General features: G+C 39.1%; 2 protein-coding genes across 4 annotated transcripts in view; both read right to left on the reverse strand.

Moving 5' to 3' along the window:
- shroom1 (shroom family member 1) overlaps positions 1-18,100 on the reverse strand; it is a 33,216-nt gene extending 15,116 nt beyond the window's left edge. For both annotated transcript variants that reach the window (XM_018691483.2, XM_018691481.2), the window contains exon 1: positions 17,876-18,100. The gene's annotated coding sequence lies outside the window, so the exon portion shown is untranslated. The remainder of the gene's footprint in view (positions 1-17,875) is intronic.
- A 1,946-nt stretch (positions 18,101-20,046) lies between these two features.
- Positions 20,047-26,400, reverse strand: part of aff4 (AF4/FMR2 family, member 4) — a 29,745-nt gene continuing 23,391 nt past the window's right edge. For both annotated transcript variants that reach the window (XM_018691485.2, XM_018691484.2), the window contains exons 16-21: positions 26,072-26,208; positions 25,727-25,798; positions 25,459-25,552; positions 25,279-25,322; positions 24,777-24,994; positions 20,047-24,147 (exon numbers count right to left, since the gene is read on the reverse strand). In XM_018691485.2, coding sequence (XP_018547001.1) covers positions 24,020-24,147; positions 24,777-24,994; positions 25,279-25,322; positions 25,459-25,552; positions 25,727-25,798; positions 26,072-26,208 — 693 coding nt within the window. In that variant the 3' untranslated portion in view covers positions 20,047-24,019. The remainder of the gene's footprint in view (positions 24,148-24,776; positions 24,995-25,278; positions 25,323-25,458; positions 25,553-25,726; positions 25,799-26,071; positions 26,209-26,400) is intronic.

Raw genomic sequence — 26,400 nt, forward strand, 5'->3', positions numbered from 1 at the left:
GGGAGGGGGTAGTGGTGGTTGGATGGGTGACCTCCCAGCCTCCACCCAAAAAAAAAAAAAAACCCTAGCCACAAAGACCAACTATCCCCCACCATTACCCTCATTTTCCCTTTTCTCTCTCATTTGTAACATTTATCAGTACCGTTAATAAGCTGACAGAAGTTACACAGCTGATCATTAACCCACTGCAGAAATCCACTGGTAATTACTACACAGCAGACTGATCTGAAGCTCATCATTACTGTAATCTATTTTAAAAACTTTGCGTGAACATGAATGAACAAACTTATTGGTTTACTACATCATGAGGATGTACTAAATTCACACCAATTAGCCATGCCATAAACCACAACAAACATTCAAACACATTATTTTAACACTGATCTGTCTGTTGCTTGGGTCAAACTCGCTCTTAATGACACCATCAGCTTTCTAAACTCCTGTGTGATTGTCTATTGTCAGACAAAGACCCTCGCTGCCTTCTCTATTGTCTTCTATTGTGGCTGGTAGCGCTGGCACTCAGCTATGCAGAGTTTCTGTTACTGTTTGAACAGTATTAGTCAAAGTGGAGCAAAGAACTGCATCCAGGTTCTGTTGTTGGTTTCACTGCTGCTCTTACTGACTCCACCTGATGATAACATGACTTTTCTAAGTCACTGACAGATGTTTATGGGACTGAGAGGCAGCGAGAAGCATTTTAAACACACTGTGAGATTAATATCTGCAGGTGTGGCCTTGATTTTATTTTTCAAGGTGCAAAACTAAAGAGAATCTGAGGTGAAACTTGTTGATTTAATTACAGCCAGAGACTTGTTTTATAGATTTTATCTGCTATCACTTTGAAAAAATGTCTAGGCCTAGTTTAATGTCCGTGTAAATATCAAGCTGAATACACACCAGACACTTAGATGTGTGTCTTATCTATGTTTTGATGACTGATGTCTGAATGCTGTGGAATTTAGGAGCTGAACAATTAAATTTTAGTTTTCATCATCTCTACACATGATTGCAGGAGATCAGTGGTCAACATTAAATACAGATGTGTAAACAAGGATAAGCTCATGACCACTTCCTGCCTGGCAACGGAGCTAAAAGCTCCAGCGGACCGAGGAAAGAGTGAGCCGTAAGAATCAAAAGAATTTAAAGAGTATTTGAAACAACTAAATACAACTTAGTCAGAAAGTGTCAGGCAAGGACACATTTCCTTAAAGAAGATTGCATTTATTAAACCGATGAATGAGAGAGAGTGAACACAGTGTGAGACTGATGGAGAGAGGGAGGAAGGAAGGATTGGGGGGGGGTGAAATTCTTGTAGAATTTTTTTTTCTTTCATTGGTGATTATGTGTTCCCGCATGACCTTCACCATGCAGCCACGAGACTGGACCACCAGGCGTCTGAGAAGCAGAAGGCAGATACAGATACATGAATAGAGAAGGAGAGACTGACACCGGGGAGGGCCGGATGAAAAAAAGGTACCACAGTACCAAACAGGTAAAATAAGAAATGGGGAAGACAAAGATGAGAGAGGAAGAAAGAGGCAGGGAATTTGAGGACTTGTAGTCGCTGATACCACAGTTGCCTGCCAGCCAACTAGCAAGCCAAAACCTATAATCTTGTTAACCCCACTGGCCCTGCTACATCTGCTGTTATAGATGATGATGGGTTGACAGACCTCCGGACGTGTGACTGAAGAGCTAAATGGATTGGCTGTGTCCTCAAAAATCTACTGCTAAGACTGTCCAATCAGAAGAATCAGAAGATGATGAGAAGCACGACTTTAAACCTGCTCTAAAATCCTGAAAACAATTTTTATTGCAGACACATTTACATGTCAAAAACAGGTGTAATTAAAAGGATTAATAATGGCTGCATCATGGCATTTAGTGTGACAGGAGGGCTGTTTTCATAGAGAGATCTTAGACTGGTCTTAGTCTTAATTTGTGTTCTCAGATTAGTCTAATGCAAGTTCGACAGTTTCATACAAATAAAGACTGGCTCATTTTAAAGTTAGCTACCCAACCCCCAGGCTAACTCAGAAACAAGAGTTGCGTTTCTATGGAAACAATTAATGACACCTGCTGAACACCAGTACCAAACAAACAAACAAACAAAAAAAAAAAACATGTCATAACTTGTGGTTTCCTAACAAAGTTGTGGAGCGAGCACAGAGACAGCAACTATCATGTGTTAATTATCTAATGACTTGACTAATGACCTAGCAGTTGTACTCTTGCTGCTACAAGTTTTTTGGCCCCGTTACACTCTTTGCTAACTTTTCCCAGGAAAATGTCTGTTTATTTTCCCAGTACTGTGCTTCCATGGTGCCATTGGTAACATTAATAATTGCACCTATGCTTTTTCTGCTACGACGAATCAAAACCCAAACAGCAAATCAGATCTAGGATGACTGTGTGTCTTATACTGTGTTAACTAGAGCTATAACAGACATGATACTAATATTTAACTCAAGGAAAAGCAGATTAGACATTCATAGTGCAGAGGTCTGACTAAAAGAAACCTTTTGGTTCATGAAGACCTTCGTCAGAACATAAACCACTACATTGTTTGACATCTTTTCAAATCTGGGAGCATAAAACGGATGAGGTAGGCATCACAACAGTGCAAATGCTCGGCTATGACTTCACTTCTGGACTCTCAGGTTCCCACAGGACCTGAAAGACATCATTCCCATTGTCTCCGATCAAACAGAAACAGAGAGGAAGCTGTTTTTGAAAAGGTGGAAGTGGTCGGGTGTTGAGCAGTGACAGAGCAAAGCATCCAGTAGCGGGAAAGGGAAAGCAGTGTTGCCATGCAGTGTTATCACCAGCGCCTGCGGTGTAACTCCTCCTGTATGTGTATGTCAAACACAGAAAAAGACAAGAGAGATTTAACTGCGTCCGTGTGTGCTGGAGAAAGGAACTGTGGCTGCTGTGTTGCTGGGCAGTGCTCACACCAGTGTCTAAAATCTTAGCTGACCAAGACAAGCTGTCACACTCAAATAAGCTCTGCATTCCTGCGCTGATCTGGCCTAAATACTTAACTTGACAATATTAACATTTAGTGTACTTGATTTCACCACTGAATATTAAAAGCATGTATGTACAACTTTAGCTACAACACTGCTTCTTCTGTATTTGCAGGGATGCAAATTCCTAACAGCCCTACCACCTGCGTATGTGGCTTTTTTTTTTTTTTTTTTTACAATTAATGCTTATATAATGGCACACACACACACGCACGCACAAACACAAAATCCAGTAAGGTCAGCGAGAGTATATTTAAAAACATTTTCTGCTATGAAAAACAAAACAGTGAGGCATTCTGTATCCTCCCTGGTCAACCATTAACCAGGAACTGGTTGACCAGGAAATGTTGGCAGCTGCATTAGGTTTAAAAATAAACACAGGCCTCTGCAAATGATAAACTTCTTATTGCCTTCCAAGTGGCTTTGGAGAAGACAATTACTTTTGTATTAAGGACCCCCCGGGGGGCTGCAATATGATCTAGTCACGGTGAGTTAAACAGGATACTGTAGGAATTCCTCCACACTAGAACAGCACAAAGCTGTGCGACTTTAGTCTAAAAATGGGCCGTGCAAATTCATCATTACTGCAACATATTGTTTTTGCTCTTTGGTGTGTGTATTAAAATCTGAGAACATGCTAACCTGGGCCAAAGTCAGACGTGAAGTGATTATAAAAAGGGCAATTATGGAAACACTTCTTTTTATACATGAAATAAAAAGTGGCGCAACAAATAACCTTGCAGAAGAAATACCATCCACTTCTGCAGAAGTCAACAAACTTTTCTTGAAGCAAAGGTGGTAACTGTCAGAGCTTGAGGATAACATGTTTCACTGGATCCAAACAGTGACAGCATCTTAGAGGATCTCTACAAAATAGGGGATTACCTTATTTAGAGCAAATGTGTGACACCGCCAACAACAAGAAGAGAGCCACAGTGACAATAGAGGGCCAAGGTGAGGAATGCGTGAAAGGTGGAAAAAAAAAGGCACTGAAAGTGAGAAAGAAGAGATCCAGCCCGCCAGGAAGCTGTGCACAAACACCACAGGAAAAAAAAAACACACAATGATAAATGACCCACTTCCTGTTCAAAGGTGGGAAAAGTCTCAATGACTTCATCATAATGGAAAATTACTATCCTTGAAGAAAAAACATCTATTGTTCTTGTGTCCCAAGTGTCTCTTATATAGCTCAGCACTCATCTCTCAACAGTCCCTAAAGACACACTGTCAACGGTTAAAGCAGGATAGATCATATGGAGCTCAGTTTGGCCTTTACCTGAAATCCAACCTGCTTTTTCTTTGGACAACATCTGTCACTCAATACCCCATTATGGTTTAAAACTTGTAGTGTCCACTGTGTGCCAGAGAGCACTGTGGCACTTCATCATCCCGACCAGTTAGCTCAGCCTGTGGCAGCTCCTGCCTATAGTTGTCTCTGCCCTGGCAGGCTGCAACAACCATCTCTGTCCTGTTATATAATGAGCCATGGTCTGACCAGCTGACCACAGACACATAACAGATGCAGGAATGCACCCACAGTGGCCCCTGAGCTGGTACTGTGACAGCCATGACGCACTGCGTGACTTCACCAAGAACGCATGAGGTTTATCATCGACTTGCCACAGAGACACTGACTCCACAGTGCATGTATTGTTCATGTAATATATTCATTAATTAGTGTCACTGCAATTTCTGACTCAAGACTGAGTTTGAATTTTTTATTATCTGAACCAATGAATAGGGCAAACAAAAAAAACAAACAAAAAAAAAAATGCTGCAGACACTAATATCATATAAAACACTGGTTATAGGAAAGACCACAACAACTGTTAATGGGAACACACAAATGAGCATCAATTTGTGTTTCATAAAATGTCCCAGTGACCCTTTCAAGTATTCATTGTGTTAGTAATGGAATGTATTAATGCTAGTAAAACCCAATGCAAAAGCTGTTAATGGACTTATCACACCTTATACAAGAGTAGTGTGGCATTAAGGCCATACGATACAACCTGGTTCTTTGTCATGATTCTTACAATTAGCAGGAAGTGGCTGTGTGTTCTGCTGTTCTTGTTTGCCCTGGTAATAATTATTTTTTTAGTGAAATATCTCAACATCAACTGGATGTACTGGGACAAAATTTAGTGCAGACGTTCGTGGTTTCCAGATGATAAATCCTAATGATTTTGGTGACCCCCTGACTTTTTGTCTAGCTGCACCTTACAGGTAACATTTTGGGTTTGTAGTGAAACATCTCAACAATAAAAATGAGTACACACGTTCCCCTCGGGATGAAATGTAATAACTTTGGGGACCCATTAACTTTTCATCTAGCACATCACCAGGTCACAATTTTACACCATCATATACTTTGGTTTATGACCAAATATTCTACTTGACATTTCTCTCAGCCTCAGCTGTACTTTGTGTTTAGTGCTAATCAGCACAGGTTGGCATACTAACAAGCTAAATTATGATGGTGGCAATTATACCTGCTAAACATCAGCATGTTAGCATAGTGATGTTAGTACTCAGCGCAGAGCACCACTGTACCAAAGTACAACTTTACAGAACTCCACACTGCATGGCTGTGACACTTAGTCTTAGTTAAAAGTGTGGCGGTCCTCCGGCCTTTCTGGTCCTCAAGAGAGAAGAAAAAGTGTTTATCTGGTGGCAATTTCAACAACTGAGAATATAAAGACCATTCAGTAAAACAGTCTAGTGTCTGTACTGGGTAAGCATGGTGACAATATCTATCAGCAGCACGAACACCTGACACTTTATGGCAGAATGGCGCTATGACCCTCGACAACTTATCACTGAGGGTTTGGTTGGTTTGGGTGCTTGACAGAAACACGTGGAAAGGAATGTGTTTGATAAGCAGCTTGGCAGGTACAGTGAACAAAGCAAACAGGTTGCAGGACACAGCCCTCAGTTTGATGGCTCAAAGTTAAATATGCAAACCTTATTCAAAGATTCAAATTTTTAGCTACTTGCTTAATGCTATGTTTATCTGACACATCCATACCTCAGTCCAGTAGTATTCAGTATTCAGTTATCAGTTGGGTAATTAGTTGTTACGCAATGGAACAGTCCTCTATTTTTCAGCCCTTGTTCACAAATAATGCTAAGTCTATCTGATCTCAAATTCTGCACTATTTTTTGAAAATATAATGTTGTCGAGTACACTGCTCTATTCAAGTTATCTCTTACATAACTGATGACATTTATCTGCAATGATCTCACCAGTCATCTATTATAGCCTCTGCAGACGGCAGGTGACTATACCTGATAAGAGGATAGTGTGCTGGACACTTCCTGGTAGAACAAACAGCTGTGCACACAGAGGATCACAGGGATATAAACCTGTGGGGACACATGCAATAAAGCAACGCGGTGGCTTGTTCAAGAGTGACATTTTCATTATGTATTCAATTGTTGCTTACCTACTTGATTAAATCTAATAACCATTTGGTCTGAGAAATGTTAGAAAATTGAGGAAAATGTCCATCACAACTTTTCCAAGGTCCAAGGTGCTATCTTCAAATGTTTCTTCTTGTAATTAACAGTATTACTATCATAGAGGGCTAAGAAAATATTCCTGCATGAGAACCTAAAGCCCTTGATTAATTTTCTTATTAAAATAGGATACATTTCCTCATCTATCAATCAGCTAATTGTGGTTCTACCTACAAGCATACTTGGAGAGAAACAAGCTCAAAGGTATCAGAGTTAACTACCTTCTTTCTGTTTAACTTTTTGAACGCTGCTCTATTTTGTCTTGCCTTTTTCACATCGAGACAGGAAAAACAGGCCGGGGTGTTATTCAGTAAGACATCCTGATTATTTCATATCATGAGACTTTGTTAGATCATATGGACAAAGTTTTTGTTTCAATACCCATTACATAATGATATTAGATATTTAATCCTGTCTTGAGGGGAATATGCAATGGAAAAAGTGCCAAGCTAATAACACGCCAAGGGCGATTTTTTGTAGAGACGCCTTAGCAACAATCATGAAGGAATGATTTGCCATTAAGTGTTTAGCAACGGCACTGAATGACAGACTAAATAGAATAGTCAGACTATTCTGACTCTGCCAGGCCCTCTGCAGACAATTATTTAACTGCAACAGATGGATGTACCCTGGCTATAGCCTTGAGTTATTCAGATATTGCACACCAGCTTCTTTCGTGGGAAAACACACAAAACTTTATCCCCATCCTTCTGCAGCCACACAAATCCTAAGTCTCCACATCAACACACTATCCTATTCACCTTAAGACACTCAGACGACATAATTAGAACTGGGTGTTCTCCCCTCCAGTAATCGTTCGACCTCCTGGAGTGGCTAAAGTCAGGTTACAGTACTAAATGACCTGCTGAGCTCCAAGACAACAGCATTCCTCGTCTGAGACCCATCTAATATGAGGCAATTACAGTCAGTGGATGGACGGTTGCAGACCATAGAGAGTAATCCAAGCTACACATGGACTAATATTGGGGGGGCACTCCCCCACTGCTACCAAAAAAATACTACACACTGCACAGATTTGGACATCAGGTAAAGTGACAACTACACTTGTTAAAACCATTGTTCTTTGCTTTTACTAAGGGTCTTGCACTCCCCGACACAGCCCTACAGGTGTTTTCCCTTGCTCTCATTGATTAGAGTTCTGATCAGGTTGAAGGTACTGTAGGTGGAGTTATGCTGGAAATCATACAAGGTTATAGGGCTCCACCCATGCACTAATAATGCTAAGGTCACGCCAGTTTTCAGCTCTTCACACCCATAGTGCATCCCCGCAGGCGTTTGTGCTTATTCTGCCTGATTAGACGTTGTCTTGGGACACTGTGGACGTTTGTGCTTGATCTTCCGTTGCACCTTTATCGTTCTGATTGGTGTGCTGAGTTTGGCAAGCTTGTGCAATTCCTCCCGCCACGCCAACCTGAACCTGCGCAGTGCTCTAATTAACCAGAATAAGTGAAAACACCTGCCTGACTATGTAGGTCCATTGACGTAAAATATGAGCAAACCTGTTTTGACTCAAACATAAATTTTAACCTAAGAGTGGAGTGAATTTCAATCATTTCAATGGATGGCCGGTAGAATAACACGTCTCTTGCTTGCCCTAATTTAGGTGACTTACTCTCCACACAAATTGTAGAGTCACTAACGTCAGAGGCTTACTGGCAGCAGGAGTCATTCACACATGGAGCTCCTGCTGTTACACAGGCAAGTCAGTGACATCATGTCTGGTAAAAGAAGCAAAAAACGCCAGAAAACAAAGAGAAATATGAGGATAAAAAGAAGAAGGTGTGAGAAACCGGGTTGCTGTCCATTATCTAATATGGCATGATGACAGCGAACAGACATCCCTCTAATCTTCCCTTTTTTATACCTGCCAGGATGCTTTAAGAAGCATGAAAGGGACAGTCCAGATACACGATACGCCTTGTGGAGCAGCAGCGGCAGCAGGACAACAAGGGAACATTTGCTCAGTGTTGCACCAGAGATCTGAATTGCAAACTAACCCGCCAGACAGATAGAGACGCTGTGTGAGGGCCAGTGGTTAATATTCACTCCCCCCACCCACTGACCTCATCATGGCTGCCGATGAAGTCAACAGCAGACCGGAGCCAAGCAATATTTTTGAGATTATGAATTTGTTCCTCTTTTTAAAAAAAAATACACTTGAGGATAGCGTACTTGCCCAGTCAATTTAACAAAACTCAATGTCAGGTGAAATTAAGCAAATTAAAATGATTCTTAACATTCTCTGCATGTTTTTTTTTTTTTTTTGCACAATTACCCTGGCGACCAGGTTAACCTAAGTGGAAGTGAAGATCCATAATTAAGCAGATGGAAGACAGGGATATCTAAGGTGTCTGACATGCAGAATGTTTCTTTCTCGCATTACTACTCCTCCAAACCCAGTAATTTACTGCCCTGCACAGCCCAGGATCAAATCCCACTCTCTCATCTCTTTCTCCTCTATTAACACTTCTGCCTCCCACTCATTCCTCAGACACCCACTTGAGGTTAACATAGGTCAGGGGAATGCTCACAGCTTTCCTATACAGAAAGATGAATTTCAGCATTTGAGACTGGAGCAGACTGTCATCCTGAATTAAATACTTGAGAGAAATATTTACTTTGCATTCATTTACCTGGTTTAGTTTCTTGTGAAATATCACAGTCACATACACAAAAAAAAAACTGGGGCAAATCACTGGCTGTTTTCATAGTATCACAGTTACTGGTCAGAGATCACTTTAAGTTCGACTTTGGGTTTTTATTTTCCTACACAAGTTTGTGCTTTTGTTCATATAGACTTTAGGTATTGACTGGTCGAGAGCATACCACAGCAAACATTTTTCTCCCTGTTTTGCAAGGCAAAATCTGATATGGAAAAAGCCCAAAGCACACAAAATAACAGCTGACCTATCACATCTCTCAAGGTATCTGATTTCACCAAGCCTGGCATTAATATCTGCACTGAAGCGGACTTTGCTGGTTCAAGTTCAATGCATAGCTTGCATTCACTTAAAAATTTGTTGTTACACATTTTTGGCAGACTTGGTTCTTGTTTTGATGCATTTTTAGACACGTTTGTTGATCACTGGGAAAAAACAATCAAATGTTATCCAAAAGTTATCAAGGAAATAACAATCAGCTCAAAACCTTAGTCAAGAAAATTACTCAACATGATCCCTGACCAGATGTTAGTAACAAATGAACATGTATTGCAACCGAGCCTTTGTATTACTTATCATAACTATATAAAGTCTAAATAAAAAACCAAAGGGAAAGTTTGATTAAGAGCCAAACATCTGGCAAAGCATGAATTCACCTCCTCTCTCCTGTTTCTCACTCTCTCAATCAAGTCTACTGGGGGAATTTTCCTGTAAAATAAATCTAGAATAAATTTGATTTAGTGGATAGCTTAGCGCTAGAAAAGCAAAACTGCCGTTTTAAGTGCAAAGATCTTGGCTCTCAACATGTTCCTCAATTGCTTTTCCATGGCCAGATGCTGTACAAACTAACCCTGCTACATTTTTTAAAATCACACCACATTAAAATAATATCTACTTCCTTCAGCCTTGCTGTAGACATGAAAACAAAACTCAGATTTTTCTGGCATTAAAGCACTGACAGCTTTTGACATTTAATTAATCTGTTCCAGGTGGACACACTGAGTTAGCATTTAGCTAGTTTGTCATTCCTCAGGCCGTTATGAAGCAGATGATCAAAGGTACACAGCCAACAGTTTTTACCAAGAGCAGGCTGATAAGTCTCTCAAACTGAGTAATCCTGGATAAGCAATTTTCCCCTGAGAAGCTTGCTTTATGCTGCAGAAAGCTATATAATGAAAATAATGTAACAATGAATACAAAAAATATTATTTTATCCCGGATACAGTGGTTCTTTGTTAGCTCGCAACTGCATTACAACATGGATTGGTGGATTGGTTTTTGCATTTAGCCCACTTCCAAAGAACAAATGTGTGTCTAATGTGCTGATAATTACAGAGTCCCACCTCCACCTCAGGCTATAGACTACAGGCTGCAGATGATCTCCTATTGTACTGACGCCTCTGAGACGAAACAGTCAGTGTTAACTTTTAATTGTCCTGCTTTTGAAACATATACAGTAACCTAATAGTACCGATCATCATGCTAAGGAGTCAAGTGATTTCTATCTCCATTGTGTTTCCCAGCACCTTGTGTGCCACCGTGGTTAATTTTGGGGAGCTGATCACAATGGGCTCCTTTTACTGCTGGCAGTGCAGGTTTCCTACTTTAGAGAATTGAGGAGGAGGAGGGGAAGTGGCAGTGGTGGTGGTAAGGCTGTAAAACAAATCACGCAGAGATTAAACTTCACCAGAAAACAGTGCAACACACTGGACTTTGTAACCTGGGAAAGAAAAATGTAGCATGGTAGTCAGATGTGGTGCTGCCTGAGGAAGCCTTGATGGGATTATTGAGGGGGATCATTACTCTTTCTCATAATATAATAGGAAAATGTTCTTCCACTATTACTTTGCTTTTTCTACACTGCACTATAACATATAACTGTTTTTGTTGGCTGCATGCAAGTTTAACATTTGTTTTACATCTGTCTGTGGCTGTTTGGCTTGTTCCAGTCCAGTGATAAATTATTGGTTTCAAAGGTCCAATTGGAAAAAAAATACATGTTAAATGGCACCATTATTTGCAGACAGAATATAAAACGTGTGTCTGAAATGACTTAACTTATTATCAATTAACCTGACGATTTTTTTTCAGTTGTTAGTCTATTAAATGTCAAAAAATAGTGTTAAAATGCAAACAGTAACTTCCTTCTTATTTTCCCCCTAAATGTTTGACAAGTTTTCACTATAATTGCTTGAATCATTGCAACAATTAGTCAACTGAAAAAATATTTGCAGATAGCACTAAATTACATAGAATTGTGTAATTTCATCTACTTAACTGATCCACTGCTTTTCACCAATATTCAATTATTAAGCCGTTTTCTTTCTAGACAAATCCCAATATGCCTGAGTCACAACCCAGGTGTCGAAGACAGCTCCCACTGGACACACACAGACACAAAAAAAGAAGACATCAAGCCTCTACTACCAGCCATGTCAGACAGCTGTAAATGCCTCTTTTATTAGTCAATATCACAGCCATATTACTGCGTCTGTGGTCGGCTCAAGCCTCAGTGACAGCCCCTCACCCACACCTTTTCATCAGGGGGTATGAAACCTGAGACAGCCCTCCGGCAACACCAGTGGCATGGTGTATTATGGCGGTACAGCGCACACACACACACACACACACACACACCCCAAAGTCTGTCTGCCTGTCCACATTTCCCCTTCAAAAGCACACAAAGGATGAAGGGATGCTCTGTTGTCCAAACTATGGTGAAACAGCAACAGTCTCAGGCCCAGTTTTATTCCCCCTCTCTGCCTCTCTGTATAGACTTTTCTGATGCATCCAAAGCCCTTGATTATCCCAACATTACCATTTTTCCCTGATGGACTTTGTTCTGCAGGCGGCATTATATTAATTTTTAACTACAGAAATTGTTGTAGCTGCTGCACGAAAATATACAGCATTAGTTTCTTTTCACCAGTACAGGAGAACCTTAACCAGTGGTGGGAGTGTAAAATACCACAATACCAGATAATCATTATGTGTATTTTCTTAAAGCTAGAAAAGCTAAAGCATTTTCTTAGCATGCACACAGGAAAGCACACAAGTATACAAGTGACGCGATACACAGTAGTTTCACATTATTCTACTGATCAACAGGTGGCAGTAATGCATCAAAATACACTGCAATATGCCAACAAAAGCAGGGGAGAAGAAAACTTCTAGCTCGTAAACACAGATATAAACAATGCAGGTTTAAAAACTGGTTAAAAAACTGGTTTTGCAAGTGTATTATGAGCTCAAGAATACACACAATACATTTTGTTGAGTAATGCAAAATGTAAACAGAGCTTTCGTTTGTTCAAAAAAAAATTCCACAGGGCACCTTTGACGACTGTATAAGGATGTATTTATATTTGCTAAAATAAAGAGTTTTGTTCATTGTTTCTGCTATTTCCTATCTAACTATATTTCAGGTAAGTTACTAACACACACGCACATCTACCCACATGACATATGACACTTTCATGTCACAATGAGGGTCCTACAGGGCCATACAATAGCATAGGTGTGGTCCTGTCAGATAACCAGAATAGGCAGACAGACACACATAACCATACACGCTTTCCCGCCTGCCCTCAGGGGGTCTCGTATTAACCAGTGATAACCTTTGGCAGCCATTTGTTTCCTTCACATCCATCTGCTCTATAGGACCTGAAGAGGGCTTTCTGTTCCTCTGACAATAGAAGGAGGATCTGACAGTAACTCACGACTCCAGACAAGTGAGTGGTCAAACCCAGGTAAAAAATAAAACATCCCCAGCCTCTGCCTGAGGAGAAGAGCTCTGAAATGATAAATGAGGAGAGGAGACCAGACTGAGGGTGGGGAAGGAGACATGGAAAGGCTGTGAATGTCTGAGTCTGGTAGTTGGTGTAGGAGATTGTTCTCGCTAGGTCCTTGAACACAGAAGACTCTGAAAATTACGCCATGTGATTTGGCTGTCCTCTCCAAGGAGGACCCTTGCGGTGGCAGAAATATTAGTCATGCACGAGGAGGAGGAAAACTGCGAACACACATTCAGCCTGGTCCATGCGGTAAAAGTGGAGGAATATATTTGCATCTTTCAAATAATTAACAGGAACTCTGTGTTGTACATTTTTTTACAACTGGGTGTGTGCAATGAGGGTGTGACAGCTCACAGCAAAAAGCATTAACAATTACCTATTCAAGGGGAGCAGAAACGAGCTGTAAACACAACAGTGACATACTTTTCAAAAAAGTTGCATGCGCGCACATCCAGGAGACACCGAGCAACATTTACATTCATTTGGAATTATGTTTCTGGACACCTGAGGAAATTGAGTCCAATATTTACTCCCCTTTTAACCCTTGTCTTGCTGTTCACAAACCCCTAAAGGAAATGTCTAGCTCTTTAGCTGCTAAATAGCTTTGTCTGTCTGCTGTATGCTGCAGGTCAGTTTTTAGAGCTTTCTAATTTAAATAGCTGGAAACAGAGCAGTGAGAGTGAACAAAAACAATACATTTGTGGAGCACAAAACCAAAACAATGAGCTGAAAGATGCTAAAACGCAACACATCTTTCTTTGTAGGTTTTTTGTGCGTTCACCTTTAACCTTACAAGTAGCCATTTCAGACCTACTTATGTGGTAACCAGCAATCTTTCTCCCCATTATCATTTTTATAGACCTGAGAGAAATCTTTTCAGATAATGCAAATGTAGTGGTCACCTCCACAGTATGGTACAGTGTATTTCTAAGCAAGGCACATCACATTCACTCTCCAAGACCATCAAAAACACACACCTGAACTGGTTGATTTCTGTCAAAGCAACCAGAAAGATCACATATACACACTCTTCGATTAGCTGAAGGTCAGCCATATTAATGTAATGTTAAAGCAATATTTACTTACTGCCACTTTCATCCCGATTATCAATCATGCTATTTAACATTCTCCTTTTAACATGCCTGCTGGTTATAACAATCTCAGAATTCCCTTCTGTTATTTCCTGTTACTTATTAATCCCTGAGGGGAAATTTTAACTTGAATCTGGCATCTTAAACAATATTGTTCTCTCTTCCTCCTCTGTGCTCTTTTTCTAGAGAATCAATTCACCCTGATCTCCTTATCAGTTTGAAGTAGTTACCTTCCTGATACGATGTCTGCAATGATGTCATACTACGTTAAGTGTACCTGAACACCTGTACATTACAATGTACTCTAAAACATGCATTCATCGTGTTATCAGCCTTTCCAAGGACATCATTTTCAAAAAGAGCATGACAGCATGATGACTCTCAGGAACTATGCAACACACACCTTGTGCAAACTAGCCACCATGCTAACTAGGGTTTAATTATTGTTATAGTATGAAAATGATTTTAAAAAAAGTTCTAAAATATACACTTACTCCTGCATGACATAATGTTCATGTCTTATCTTCAGTATCACCAATAGGTCACCCTGAACTTTATTACCTATTAAACCTGGGTAATAACAAGTCTGATGGACTTTGTCCAGCCAAGTAGTTTTTTTTTTTTTTTTTGTAGCTCTATCTTGCAAGGAAAAATTCATTCTTGTGGTACTGAAATGTCTCCCTCTTTTCATTCCTGTTAATCAAATTATTAAAAAATACACTGTAACTGATAGTGCTTAATTACAGCATATTCATATTCAAACTGTGCTAAATCACATGCTAGTAATTTCCACATAATATCATCATTACAAATCCTTTCTTATACCTGATTATAGCCAGTCTGAGACAATCATGTCACCATTTAAAAAAAAAACACACCAGTGAATTCCTCATCCCTTAGTGATTCAAGACATCCACTTCTTCCTTCATAAAGATTTATTTTCCTGGAACCAACAATGCCAGTGAAAGCCTCACATGCAGGTAATAATGCCAGGTACAAAGGGAGAGGTGGAATTACTACAACATCACACTTATGTTACGGGAATATGTAAACAATACAGATAAGAATAACGGAAACCAATGAGCTGTTAACTGATTTATACCTCTGACACGTTCCTGCTACATCCTTCTCTATTATGTCACTGACACTTTCACTAGAGTTCAAAGTGAAACCATAAAGAATGATAATGATTTAATTACAGCTGCATTAGGTCATTTAATAAAGACCTTCAATTATTTGCTGCTTTATTTCTAGGGTTTCATTGGTTGTTTTTAATCTGAAATCAAATATCAGCTTTGTGCAATCCAACCATTTCATTTGGACCAAATTCAGCCACAATTTTGCAAAAGAAGTTTTGGTTTCTTATTGCTGCAGCAATTCTGCAAACCTATCTGAACTTAATCTAACCCCCATAGCCAAACCAGTTAGTTCATCCTTTCAGAGGTGGGCTGTGCAAAAGGTCACAGCAAGAATGTAAACATCCGAGTCAAAACCACACACTCGAGCACTGTATGAGTAATTTTCCACTGTTAAAAAGACGACCAGTTCCATCAAGTCAAACGACAACACACAATATCAGATCCCCACACTCTGAGTAGTGCTGTTCTGTGTCTGAAAATTGGGTATGGTTACAGCAGCATGCAAAAGTATGTCCAAAATAACTGCACTATACGAATCTGTTCTGCTTTTTCCAATACCAAGCACACATTTTTTGTTTCCTGAGGAGGAGGAAAGACAGAGACAGAAAGAGCTCATGTTTCAACACCCAGGGTAAGTTTACATGTATGGCCCATGGCTTTGTGACCCTACTCTATTTTATAGCCTTGCCCTTCTATTTGCTTCCATCTTTTGTTTCTGGCTTCCTTTCCTCTCTAATCTTCCTGCAAACACAAACACACACACACACACACACACACACACACACACACACACACACACACACACACACACACCACCTATTCAAGCATACATACCACCTGTATGCAACTATTACCAAATGTGTATTTTGCCACGTCTGTATGTTTTAGTTTCAAGCCAAGTTATGCAGTGTGTCGCTGAGTCAGTACTGTATCTGACATCCACTGGTGCATAACTATCTAAGCAGTGCAACATAAGATGAGTTTCGGATCAACAGGTGTTTATGAGGGTGCCTGTGTATAGAAGGTGAATGGCGGCCTTTGGGTTCTTGTGTTTCTTCCTCCCTCAGTGCACATATGAGTCTCTTGTCTTTGCTATGTGTGTACATGGGCATGCTTTACACCCACATGCACGTCTACTCCACACTGACTTCTGTTTAAAAGTCTCTCTCTTTGCAGCCTCCAGGTCAGACTCTGTGGGTGCAGCAGAGTTGAGTCAGGTCAACGGCCGGAGCACGGCATCCAGCAGCAGCACACAGAGAGGCCAGTGTGCTCCTCCTGCTCCCACCATCTGACCAACGCACTGCATGAGTGCTTCAGTTTCAGCCACAGCACAAAACACCAGTGTCTGGTTTCCCCCAAAGCAACCCTGCCACGGCCGTGGCGCCTTTTGTTCCCACTTTAAATAAAACATAGTTCAGTCATTAGGAAGAGAGGCCCTCCTGTGCATAATTCAGGGCCAGGTATCAATTTGAGGCACAGAGGTAAGGTTAGGGAAGGACAATACTATGTTGTTCTCACAACTCTGGCATACAACAGGCATTGCATAAGTAATGTGCAACACAAAAAGTATGCCAATGGCAATTAAATGTGGTGATAACAGTAATTTGGGTTGCTGTTTGTCTCCCTCCTGTCCAAAGTATCCATTACAGTGCTGCAACTAAACATAATTTTCATCATTGCTTGATTTGTCAGTTGTATTGCCGAGAGCACAAGGTAATGTCTAAAAATAGTTTGTTTTGTCCCACTACAAGTCCAAAACACCCAAAATATTTCAGGTAAAAACAGATTTTTTTTTAATTTTACAAGATAAATGACTTAAAAGATTAACAGATGATACCATTTTTGTGTATTCGTCATCAATAAAGCAACACAATTTTGCAATCCATTATTAACTGTTGAGAACAGACCTGGTATTAAAAAAACAACATTACACCATAAGAGTAAATGTGAAATTGTGCACCTACGGCTGCAACTAACAATTATTTCCATTATCAATTGATCTCCCAGTGGTTTATTAATTAAGTGATTAATTGTAAAATCACAAACATCGTTTTTTGTCTGATCGACACTCCAAAAATACTCAGTTTAAGAACAGAGAAACCTAATATGGCGTGTGAACAAGTAAAGTTCTGGCACATTTAAAAATCACTCCAGTGATGAAGCGATTATCAAAATTGCTGCCGAGTCATTTTATGTCGTGAGCGATTAATCGACCTCATTTCACCAATCATTGCACCAGTAGGAAATCTTAGGATGGTATAAGAATAATAACAACACTTACAAAAGACCTGCTTAGTTATAAAACGATATCAAATAAATAATTCAGTAAGAGAGGGGTCAAGTTATATCACTCAGTGACAAGGGGTTTTTGCTATCTAACGTTAGCTCCTAACACAACTGAACTGAGAACAGCCGTAACATCGTCTGTTTCACCCCATGAGACGTGTTACAAATTATATATTTTTTAAAAAAAGTTTGTTATAGATGTTTGTTATATGTTTAATAAAGCTATCCCTATGACCATCCATAGAAATAGTGAGCAACAGGTTGACAGTTGACAACCGAAACCGGGCTACCACAGCGATACTAGATGCACCTGCTGCTACCAAAGTCCCCTTCACGTACCTGATGATTCCCGGTCACTTCGCGGTTTTCAACTTGTAGTCCTCTCGGAATCTTTGAGTCCTCATCTCGAATGAATAACGCTAAAAACAAAATATACACTGACATACACTGACAGGCAGAATTCACTTTTATCTATCGATGGCTGGCGTGTCTCACAAAACCCCCTCCCGCCGGTAATGAGCTTTCCTTTTCCTCCGCTCGAAGTTAGCTTACCTTGTTCCCTGGAGAGAGACAAGCGGATGAAAGGTAATTGAGGAGCAAGTACACCAATCAGATGCGGCGGGAGGCGGGCACTTTGGGAATACACGACATCCTATTGGTCAGTCCGTGTTAATGGAGGAGCAGTGAAAGCTGGAATTTCTCTGTATTGTTTTGATGTTCTACAGGCTACGGCAGAGACGGAGAAGTTATAGTCAGCGGTGGAGGGAGTACTTGAATCAGTTACCTAAGTAGAAGTAATTATGGAAGTAACGTAAGAAATTACAATATGAAGGTGGTTATGCACAATATACATGTCTTTGTGCAGTATATACAGTCTGCGAGTATTTGTATTTGACTAGTGATGGGTGGCACGTTATTTCACAATGTGAGTTTAAAATTTATATAATTTGCAAGAATGCAAATATAAGTCCTGCATTAAAAATGTTACTTGAATAAACGTGTGAAATTGTAATCGAGAAAATGTGCATAATCGTTCATATATCATTGGAGTATTTATTAATGGATCATTATTACTGATGTAATTACAGCCTACATAACTGTACTTTAATGTTGTAGTTGGTTGAGGTGGACTATATTACTAATAGTAACTACATACAGTACATGAGAGAACATATTTAGTTACTTTCCACCACTGCTTTGTGAGCAATACTAAAGAAATGCCTTTCTTTTAAATGTCAGAACCATAAACTATAAATACAGAGACAGAGAGAAAAACACTCAGAATAAAATGAAAAATTTGAAAATGTGAAAAGACAAAGTGACAATGAAAAAATATCAGTCCACACAAGAGTTAATGTTCTCAGGGCAGCGCAATGTGGATTGAAAGCAGCTAATCATTTCTAAGAGGCTCTGCAATGCAAAGCTATATAAACTACTTTGAATACCTTTGTTTCATGCACAGAAAGATTAACTCAGCAACATCTATTTCTTGTTGAAACACCAACTATCATGACTATCATACCTGGGGAAGCAGTAGTTGACATAACCAAGTACAGTTACTCAAGTACAGTCCTGAGATACTTGTACTTTTAATTTTCTTTATACTTGAAAATGTACTTTTACTCTGTTTATTTGACAACTATTGTTAGTATCGTTAGTTACTTTACACAGGACTAGTTTAAAAACCTGTATGGAGCTAGTGAAAATATATTTTTTCATACACTAAATAAAAACTCCATTTTAGGTCAACCACAGCTATTATTACTATTATTAAAATGCTGCCTATATGTTAATGCATTAGTAATAATACAGTACAATATATACACCACACTACTCCACCATTAACAGTCAAAATGATTGTGATTGAACCTTTATACTTGAATTACTTTTTTACATTTTTCTCATAACATACTTTTACTTCAGTAAAAATTTGGGGCCTTTACTTGTAATGGGGTATATTCACATCTTACACAACTGAGATCTCTTATGTGTTACATGCACATACTGTATATGACATACATACATATATATATATATATATATATATATATATATATATATATACACAAACAAACACAAAGTGCTGGATAGCTGGAAGCCTTCATAATATCCCAGTTAAAACATGTAAAAGTCACTCCTCCCTGTTCATAATGTCATTATTGCTTATTCTTCTACCACAGTGCTCCGACTGCCACTAATAGCCAAAGTGATTGTAATGACAACAACAACAAACAAGTTTATTGTTAAGTAAATCATAGAAAACCACAGAAAGTCTGTAGTCTTTATTAGGCAGTCAAAGAGTTAGGCTTACTTCTTTTCACGTACCTACTTCTTTCTAAGCTTTCTAAGTTTATTTTTCATTTTCAATGACTTTCAAGTTAAGAAATATCAGTTTTTAAAAGGTTTTATGTCCTTGCATACAGTAATAACACAAAGTGATAAATCACGAAATGAAAGCATCAGTTGCTTCAAGCAGGCGATCTCATGGTGCTAAAATAAAACAAGCTCCATTAAACATATCCATATATATTTTATTCTCAATACGGCAAAATACAAAGAATATTCAGGACAGACTCTCATTAGTCACAATTAATACTCACTTCACAAGAATGCTTTAAATTACATAACCTAAGTTTGAAGATCAAACTCAATGAGTACCTTTAATCATATTGCATCCATCATATATAGTATCTCTATCATCAGTTCTCTTAAAACTAATCCAATTTAGACTATTGTACATAGTGTATGCTGCGGGTCTCACTTTAGAGACGACTTTTAGAAAAAAAGGTGTTATACAACATACTGTATAAACTGCTACAACTGTTTTGATGTGTAGAGAAATACCTCTGTTTCAAAAGACATGTTGGACCAATTGTTCAAAAGGGACATATAGTAAATACATCTCTCTCTCTCTCGAGGAAGAAACAGACGTGGTTTTACATAACAGGACTGTACACGCCATCCATCCATCCCATGAGATCAACAATATACATTTCATGAAAAGTACGCGCCTCCATATCAAATACAGAGAAGACAAAATATTCGCACTTGGATCTAGAGACATTAATGATTATGTGGAGACATGATACTGAGAGACAGTGAAGCAGAAGACATGTATACGAGCACGGGAAGAAAAAGACTGAGAAATCAATTTGATATACAGTGTTAAAGAGACTGAGATGTCATCTGTAACAGCTTGGAAGAAGAAGAGGAAAAAACAGAAAAGCCCACAGAGAAAAAAAATGTGCATAAAGTATCTCACAAATGTATTTACAAGATTTTTAAATTTAATAAAAATGTCAACCTGTAGTAGAAATTCACCCTTAAAGAAATGTTATATTTACAATTTATACAATTGTATTTAAATAGAAACATGCAAGTGTTAACATCATCCTACTGAATGTCAAAAAAACCTCATCTTACCCTGGATTCTTTAAAGTTAGAATTAATATTAATTACTACTTACAATGAAATCTCATCATGAACAACCCCAATACATTTACATCTTCCTATTTCATAAAATGGTACTCCTTAAAAAGGCAAAATAGAAAAAAAATATTAAGCAAAGGGGCAGAAAAATAAATAAGTGTGAGTAGCAAACAGTTAAAAATTATTCTAATGCTAAATTTTTTACATTTGACTACAAGAGGCGCGGACCTGTACTTACAAAGTGTACCAGTGTATGAAGACATTGACTGGGCTGGCAAAACCCACAGAGGATTTCCTATGAGAAAAGTGTCCTCCAGCTTTAAGTACAAAATGGCTCAAGCCATTGGTGTTTGGTTATAAAAACAGATCTATATACACATATATACTAAACCAGTACACAAAAATTGCAAAAGCTAAAGGCATTGGACACTTGAGTTAAACAGGTTTCTCGCTGAGGCGAAAAAAAAAGTGGGGGAAAAAAATCCCAAAGCCTAAAAATTAAATTTTTTCCACAGAAACAGATCCTTTTTTTTGTAAAAATCCTGCATAGATTAAAATAATACCTCCTCTGACTTTCTCTTTTTCAAGTGCAAGAGGAAATAACAGTATCCCCTCCTACAGTAAAGGCCAGGGAGCCAGTGAAGGAAAGAAAATACAAAACACAACAAAAAAGATAAAACCTGGGCCACATAGTAATCCTAAAGATTAGTTTCGCTGAGATGAAAGTGGTGGCGTCAACCACCAAATTTACCAAATTTAAGTTTTAAAACACAGGGAAAGTGCAATAAAGTTAAAGACTAGACAGCTCTTTAACTGTCTGGCACTTTAGTCTTATCCAAACTCATCTTCCATAACAAAATCAGCCAGTAATAGTTTCTATGGATACTACTTGGTCCAGGCTTTAATTTCCAGCATGTTTTAATAGGAAGTGGGCTTAAAATAACCATAAACCAGAAAGTCCATCGTGTCACTGACCATGACCAAATACCAAAATGTCAACTGAAAAGTCTTCATTCAAAACCACAGACATCCACCATTTGATTTGATGACAACCAGTGATTTTAAATAACAGAAAAATGTTCATATCTGGACAGCTGACATACAACAGTTACTGTCATTTCTCCCCTGCTGCCTGCTGAACCATATTAACAACAACTAGCTTAAACATTTTAAATCTACTGTCTTGTAATACAAGTATGATTAAGGTGTTAATATTTAAATAGGAACAATTACATATACAAATACTTTGCATCTTATGACCCCTGTTCAACCCTGTTTTAAACTTTATTTGAAACGTTATACTTATGCTTGGCCAGAAGAAAAAAAAAGACTGCTTGGTATATAAATAAAATCTATATTGGCCGTTATACTTCTTATTTGAAATATATAATCATAGATTTAAAAGTCTTTGTTATATAACTGCAACACTGCTAATCTGCATCACTGGCAAGTTTGTCTCTCTGAAGAACTTCTTTTCTCTTCAGATGAATTTACTTTTGTTGTGCCAAATTAGTGGTCACACAGGCCTAGTTTCTATAAACTGTGATGTAAATAACTGCACTGTATACGTAACTGGATACGATCTTCAATACTTAAGACACTCCCTGCTGTTCCTTAGAAAAATGCACTCAGAGCAAACAAGGGAATCTAAAAAAAAAAAAGACAAAAGAGAAAAAAAAAAGAATAACACTGACTGGAAGTGACTGTTCCTTGAGAAAACTGCTCAGTGAACAATGTAGCTACGCAGGTAAAAACATTTCATAAGAAGAGACTTGTATTTTGAGGCTTCAAAGAAGCAGCAAATCTCTTACATTGAATGTTAACATGATCAATTTCTTTAAGGCTGAGAGTCTAAAAGCCCCCGCTAGCAGCCCCTAGAGGCCAAGCTGCTCCTTACATCCAACTGGACCAAAGTGATTTGAACAAACTGACCAACATTTCATGTTCTAGCAGGGTGAAATAGAAGTTCATGATTCAGAAATATAAAATGACACTGTTTAAAAACATACACTGGTCAATATAACTTCTAGAAGCGCATATATATATTTACGTGTGTGTCAGAAGTATTAATCTGCTGTGCACAGTAGCCCTTCCTACAGTCCTTAAACCTTGTGGGCATGCTCCAAGATTAACCTGCCTAGAGACTTGAAGGAAAGACCAATGAAGATTAATTAGTAGTGGCCCACACCATCTTTGCTCTAAAATGTCAAATGTGTTAAGAGGACTTGACTTGCAGAGTGCAATAAAACACATAATTGTTGCCAGCTTCCATTAATTGCTAAATGTTTGGAAAAAAGCATAAAATGACAACTGTGGCTGTAGCAACGAAAAAAAGGAGGAAAAGAAAAATAATTTATTCAGATATGATGTTTGTTTTCCTGTAGCTCACATACAAGGCACAAAAATGATAAAGAGAAACCTTCATTTTAAAGCACCTTTGGTGTTCATGGGAGGTACTTTGGTGAAACAAAGTAAAAGAAAAAGTTAAAAGCCAAAGTAGCCTATAAACCAAACCCCAGTTTTAGTGTATTCATAATAAATAATTCATCCAGAGCTTCCATGCCAAAGAGATTAAAAACATGGCCTTCAAAGATTTTGTAAGAATGCCAATATATGAAGTATGGCGATAAGCTCTTTTGATTCCTGTGGTGCTGTTTTCGATGCTTCTCCCTGTGTGGTGCCGTCGAAGGTGTGAGATGTTTTCTAGATTGCTCAGTGTTTTTGGCAAGCTGGTGTAGAAAATGGACACAGTGTTGGAGATATGTCTGAGAGGTTCATCACCTGTGTGTACATGGAGGACCAGAGGTGGACTGTGTGTGTGTGTGTGTGTGTGTGTGTGTGTGTGTGTGTGTGTGTGTGCATACAGTACATTGTTTATCTGTGTGCCTGTGTGTGTTTGTGTGTTGTTGAGGATATGCGTCTTTGAGCACATGTTGCTGAGCACAAGAGGCTGAGGTGGTGGGTGTTTGTGTGGAAGCAGCAGGCGGGGAGGGGAGGGAGGGGAGGGGGTGGGGGTGGTGGTGGTGGTGGTGGTGGTGGTGAGGGGAGTCCTCGTTAGGGAATAAGCTTTGCGTCCAAGCGCAGCCAGTGGAGGCCCTGCCGTGTGTAACGCACCAGTTCTGTCATGCTGCTGGTGTTGAAGATCAGAGGACCCATCACCTTGTCCAACTCCAAGAAGAAGTCTGGTAAAACAAAAGACACAGCGACAGGGAGCAGTGTCAGTTTAAAAGCCAGTAACTATGAGGCAAGCTCAGGGCGGTTTAAGATAGAAGATTTATATCACAGTATTTCAAATCATATCCTCAGTTAAAGTAATATTGATAATAATTATATGATACAAGATGAGATGGTCTCCCTACAACAAGATGCTGCAAATATTGAAATGAATTACTGATTCTTCCTGAAACAGTCTGTTTTAACATAGTTTGTTCAAATGTAACTGAGTATAGTTTAAACCCCTGTGGAAATGCAGCAGCTGTTGCAGAGTTGTTCGGACATTCCTGACAAGACATCACAGTAAATGTTTATGGTGTTAAGTGTTATATCTGGAGCCAGTTCAGCTGATTCAGAACAGGTTCTTGATACACAGTCCTGCTGCATGCTATACAGTGCATTCTGCTATAGTAACAGTCACATGGACGTGTCTGGGGGGCACATGCCACCATTACAGTTTTATTTTTTAAATTAATGAAATACAAGTAACTGGGCATTAACATTTGAAGGAGAAAAAAAACAAAACAAAACAAACAAACAAACAAAAAAAACCTAACAATAACAAAATCTTATGTGAAACCTAGTTTTTTAGGTTTACCTTTCTGCTCTTTGGACAGCTGCTCAGCCTGGTCCCAAACCTCGGTGGCGTAAAGGAAGTTGGAGGTGACTTGGACGTAGCTGGCAGCCATCTGGTGGATACGCTGAGGTATGGTCACAGACGAGCTGGCGCTGCTGCTGTTGCTGACTGACGAGTAGCCACCGGCCGTGCCCGGGGACAGTTTGGGAGACACTGGAGAGGGCATACCCGCTGCCTTACTGCATCGGGAAACAGAAACAGACAGACGTGGCATTGATATTTAAGCAAACTTGAGCACAAAATGAAAAATCATCGATAGCAGTATTTATCCAGTTTATTTCATGTATCTAATTGCTGCCCAATAGGACTAAGGAACTTCAAAATGTTCCTCACAACAAGATGCAAAAAATATTTGACAACAGGTTGAAGTATATGTATAGATAATATAATAAACTGTATTTCCAGTGGTTTTCATTTGAGTTACTTAATTTTAATCTCCTAGCAAAAGGAGGATATGACTTACTTTCCCATTCCAGGAGAGGGAGCCTGGGTGTTACTCAGAGAATTCTGTCAAACAAAATGAGGGGAAGCAGGTTACGCATTCACAGAGGATAACTGGATTCATGGAATTTATATTGGGTTCCTGTGGTTTTGAAGGTTTGCCAAGAAAAACAAGATGTCAGTTTCTGGGAAACATATGTACCTTTAAGTGTTCAGTGAGTGTTTTGGAGTATTTTAGTGCACTGTCTTTCCTCAGCTTGAACAACCGCAGGTAGAGGAGGGACTGGCATCGTAGGCTGAAAAAAGAAATGGGTGATTATTGATCTAAAACTTTCCAAAATGAAAGCAATAATCAAGAGATATGTGGACCACTTAAATACACAGTTCTTCAAAAATCAAGGATTCTGAGATGAAAGACCTTTACCACATTGAAAGGAAATCCACCACCTGATGTCAGTCAGCATACGTACCAAAGCACAGCTAGCCTCTTGTCTGCTGAAGTAGCATCTGGGGCCATATAGCTTTTTAACTTCATAGTGTATCTGTACACACAGACAGAACAAACATTCAAGTCACTGTGGAAACATTTTATTTCAGCAATAGCTACATTAAATACACAGATCAAAACTGAACAGCTTTTTCCCCAAACATCCATCTTCCTTATTATAACCTGGCACCTATATTACCCACAATAAAACTCGACCGCTGTCAGTTTTATTCAGAGATTTGAAAGTGTTACGTTAATAGTGGCTAATCTAGCCTTCAGCTGGGCTACAGCTATGGTTGAAGGTATTCATTCATTCATTCTTACTTACTTGATAAGCTCCACAGTTTCGGCATACATGGGGAAGGGAGACTTGGCCTCTTGGGCGCTCTTCTCCAGAGCATTACCACATTCAACGAAAGACACCACAGCGTCCAGGTAGTAAATTGCCTTCTGAAAACGGTCCAACTGTAAAAGAAGGAACAGGGACAGCAAAAATGAAATCACATTACATTTCTTTTCCCATCTGTTTCAGCAGCACAATCAGGTATCTCATTATCCCGAGGTAAGTACCTGATAGCAGACCTACAGTTAAATATAGCCACCAACTCAAGTTACAGTGACCAGGTAACAAAAGCATGTATGTTTTCGCTCACAAAC

The sequence above is a fragment of the Lates calcarifer genome, linkage group LG20, assembly GCF_001640805.2.
Source record: "Lates calcarifer isolate ASB-BC8 linkage group LG20, TLL_Latcal_v3, whole genome shotgun sequence".
Lineage (NCBI taxonomy): Eukaryota > Metazoa > Chordata > Actinopteri > Centropomidae > Lates > Lates calcarifer.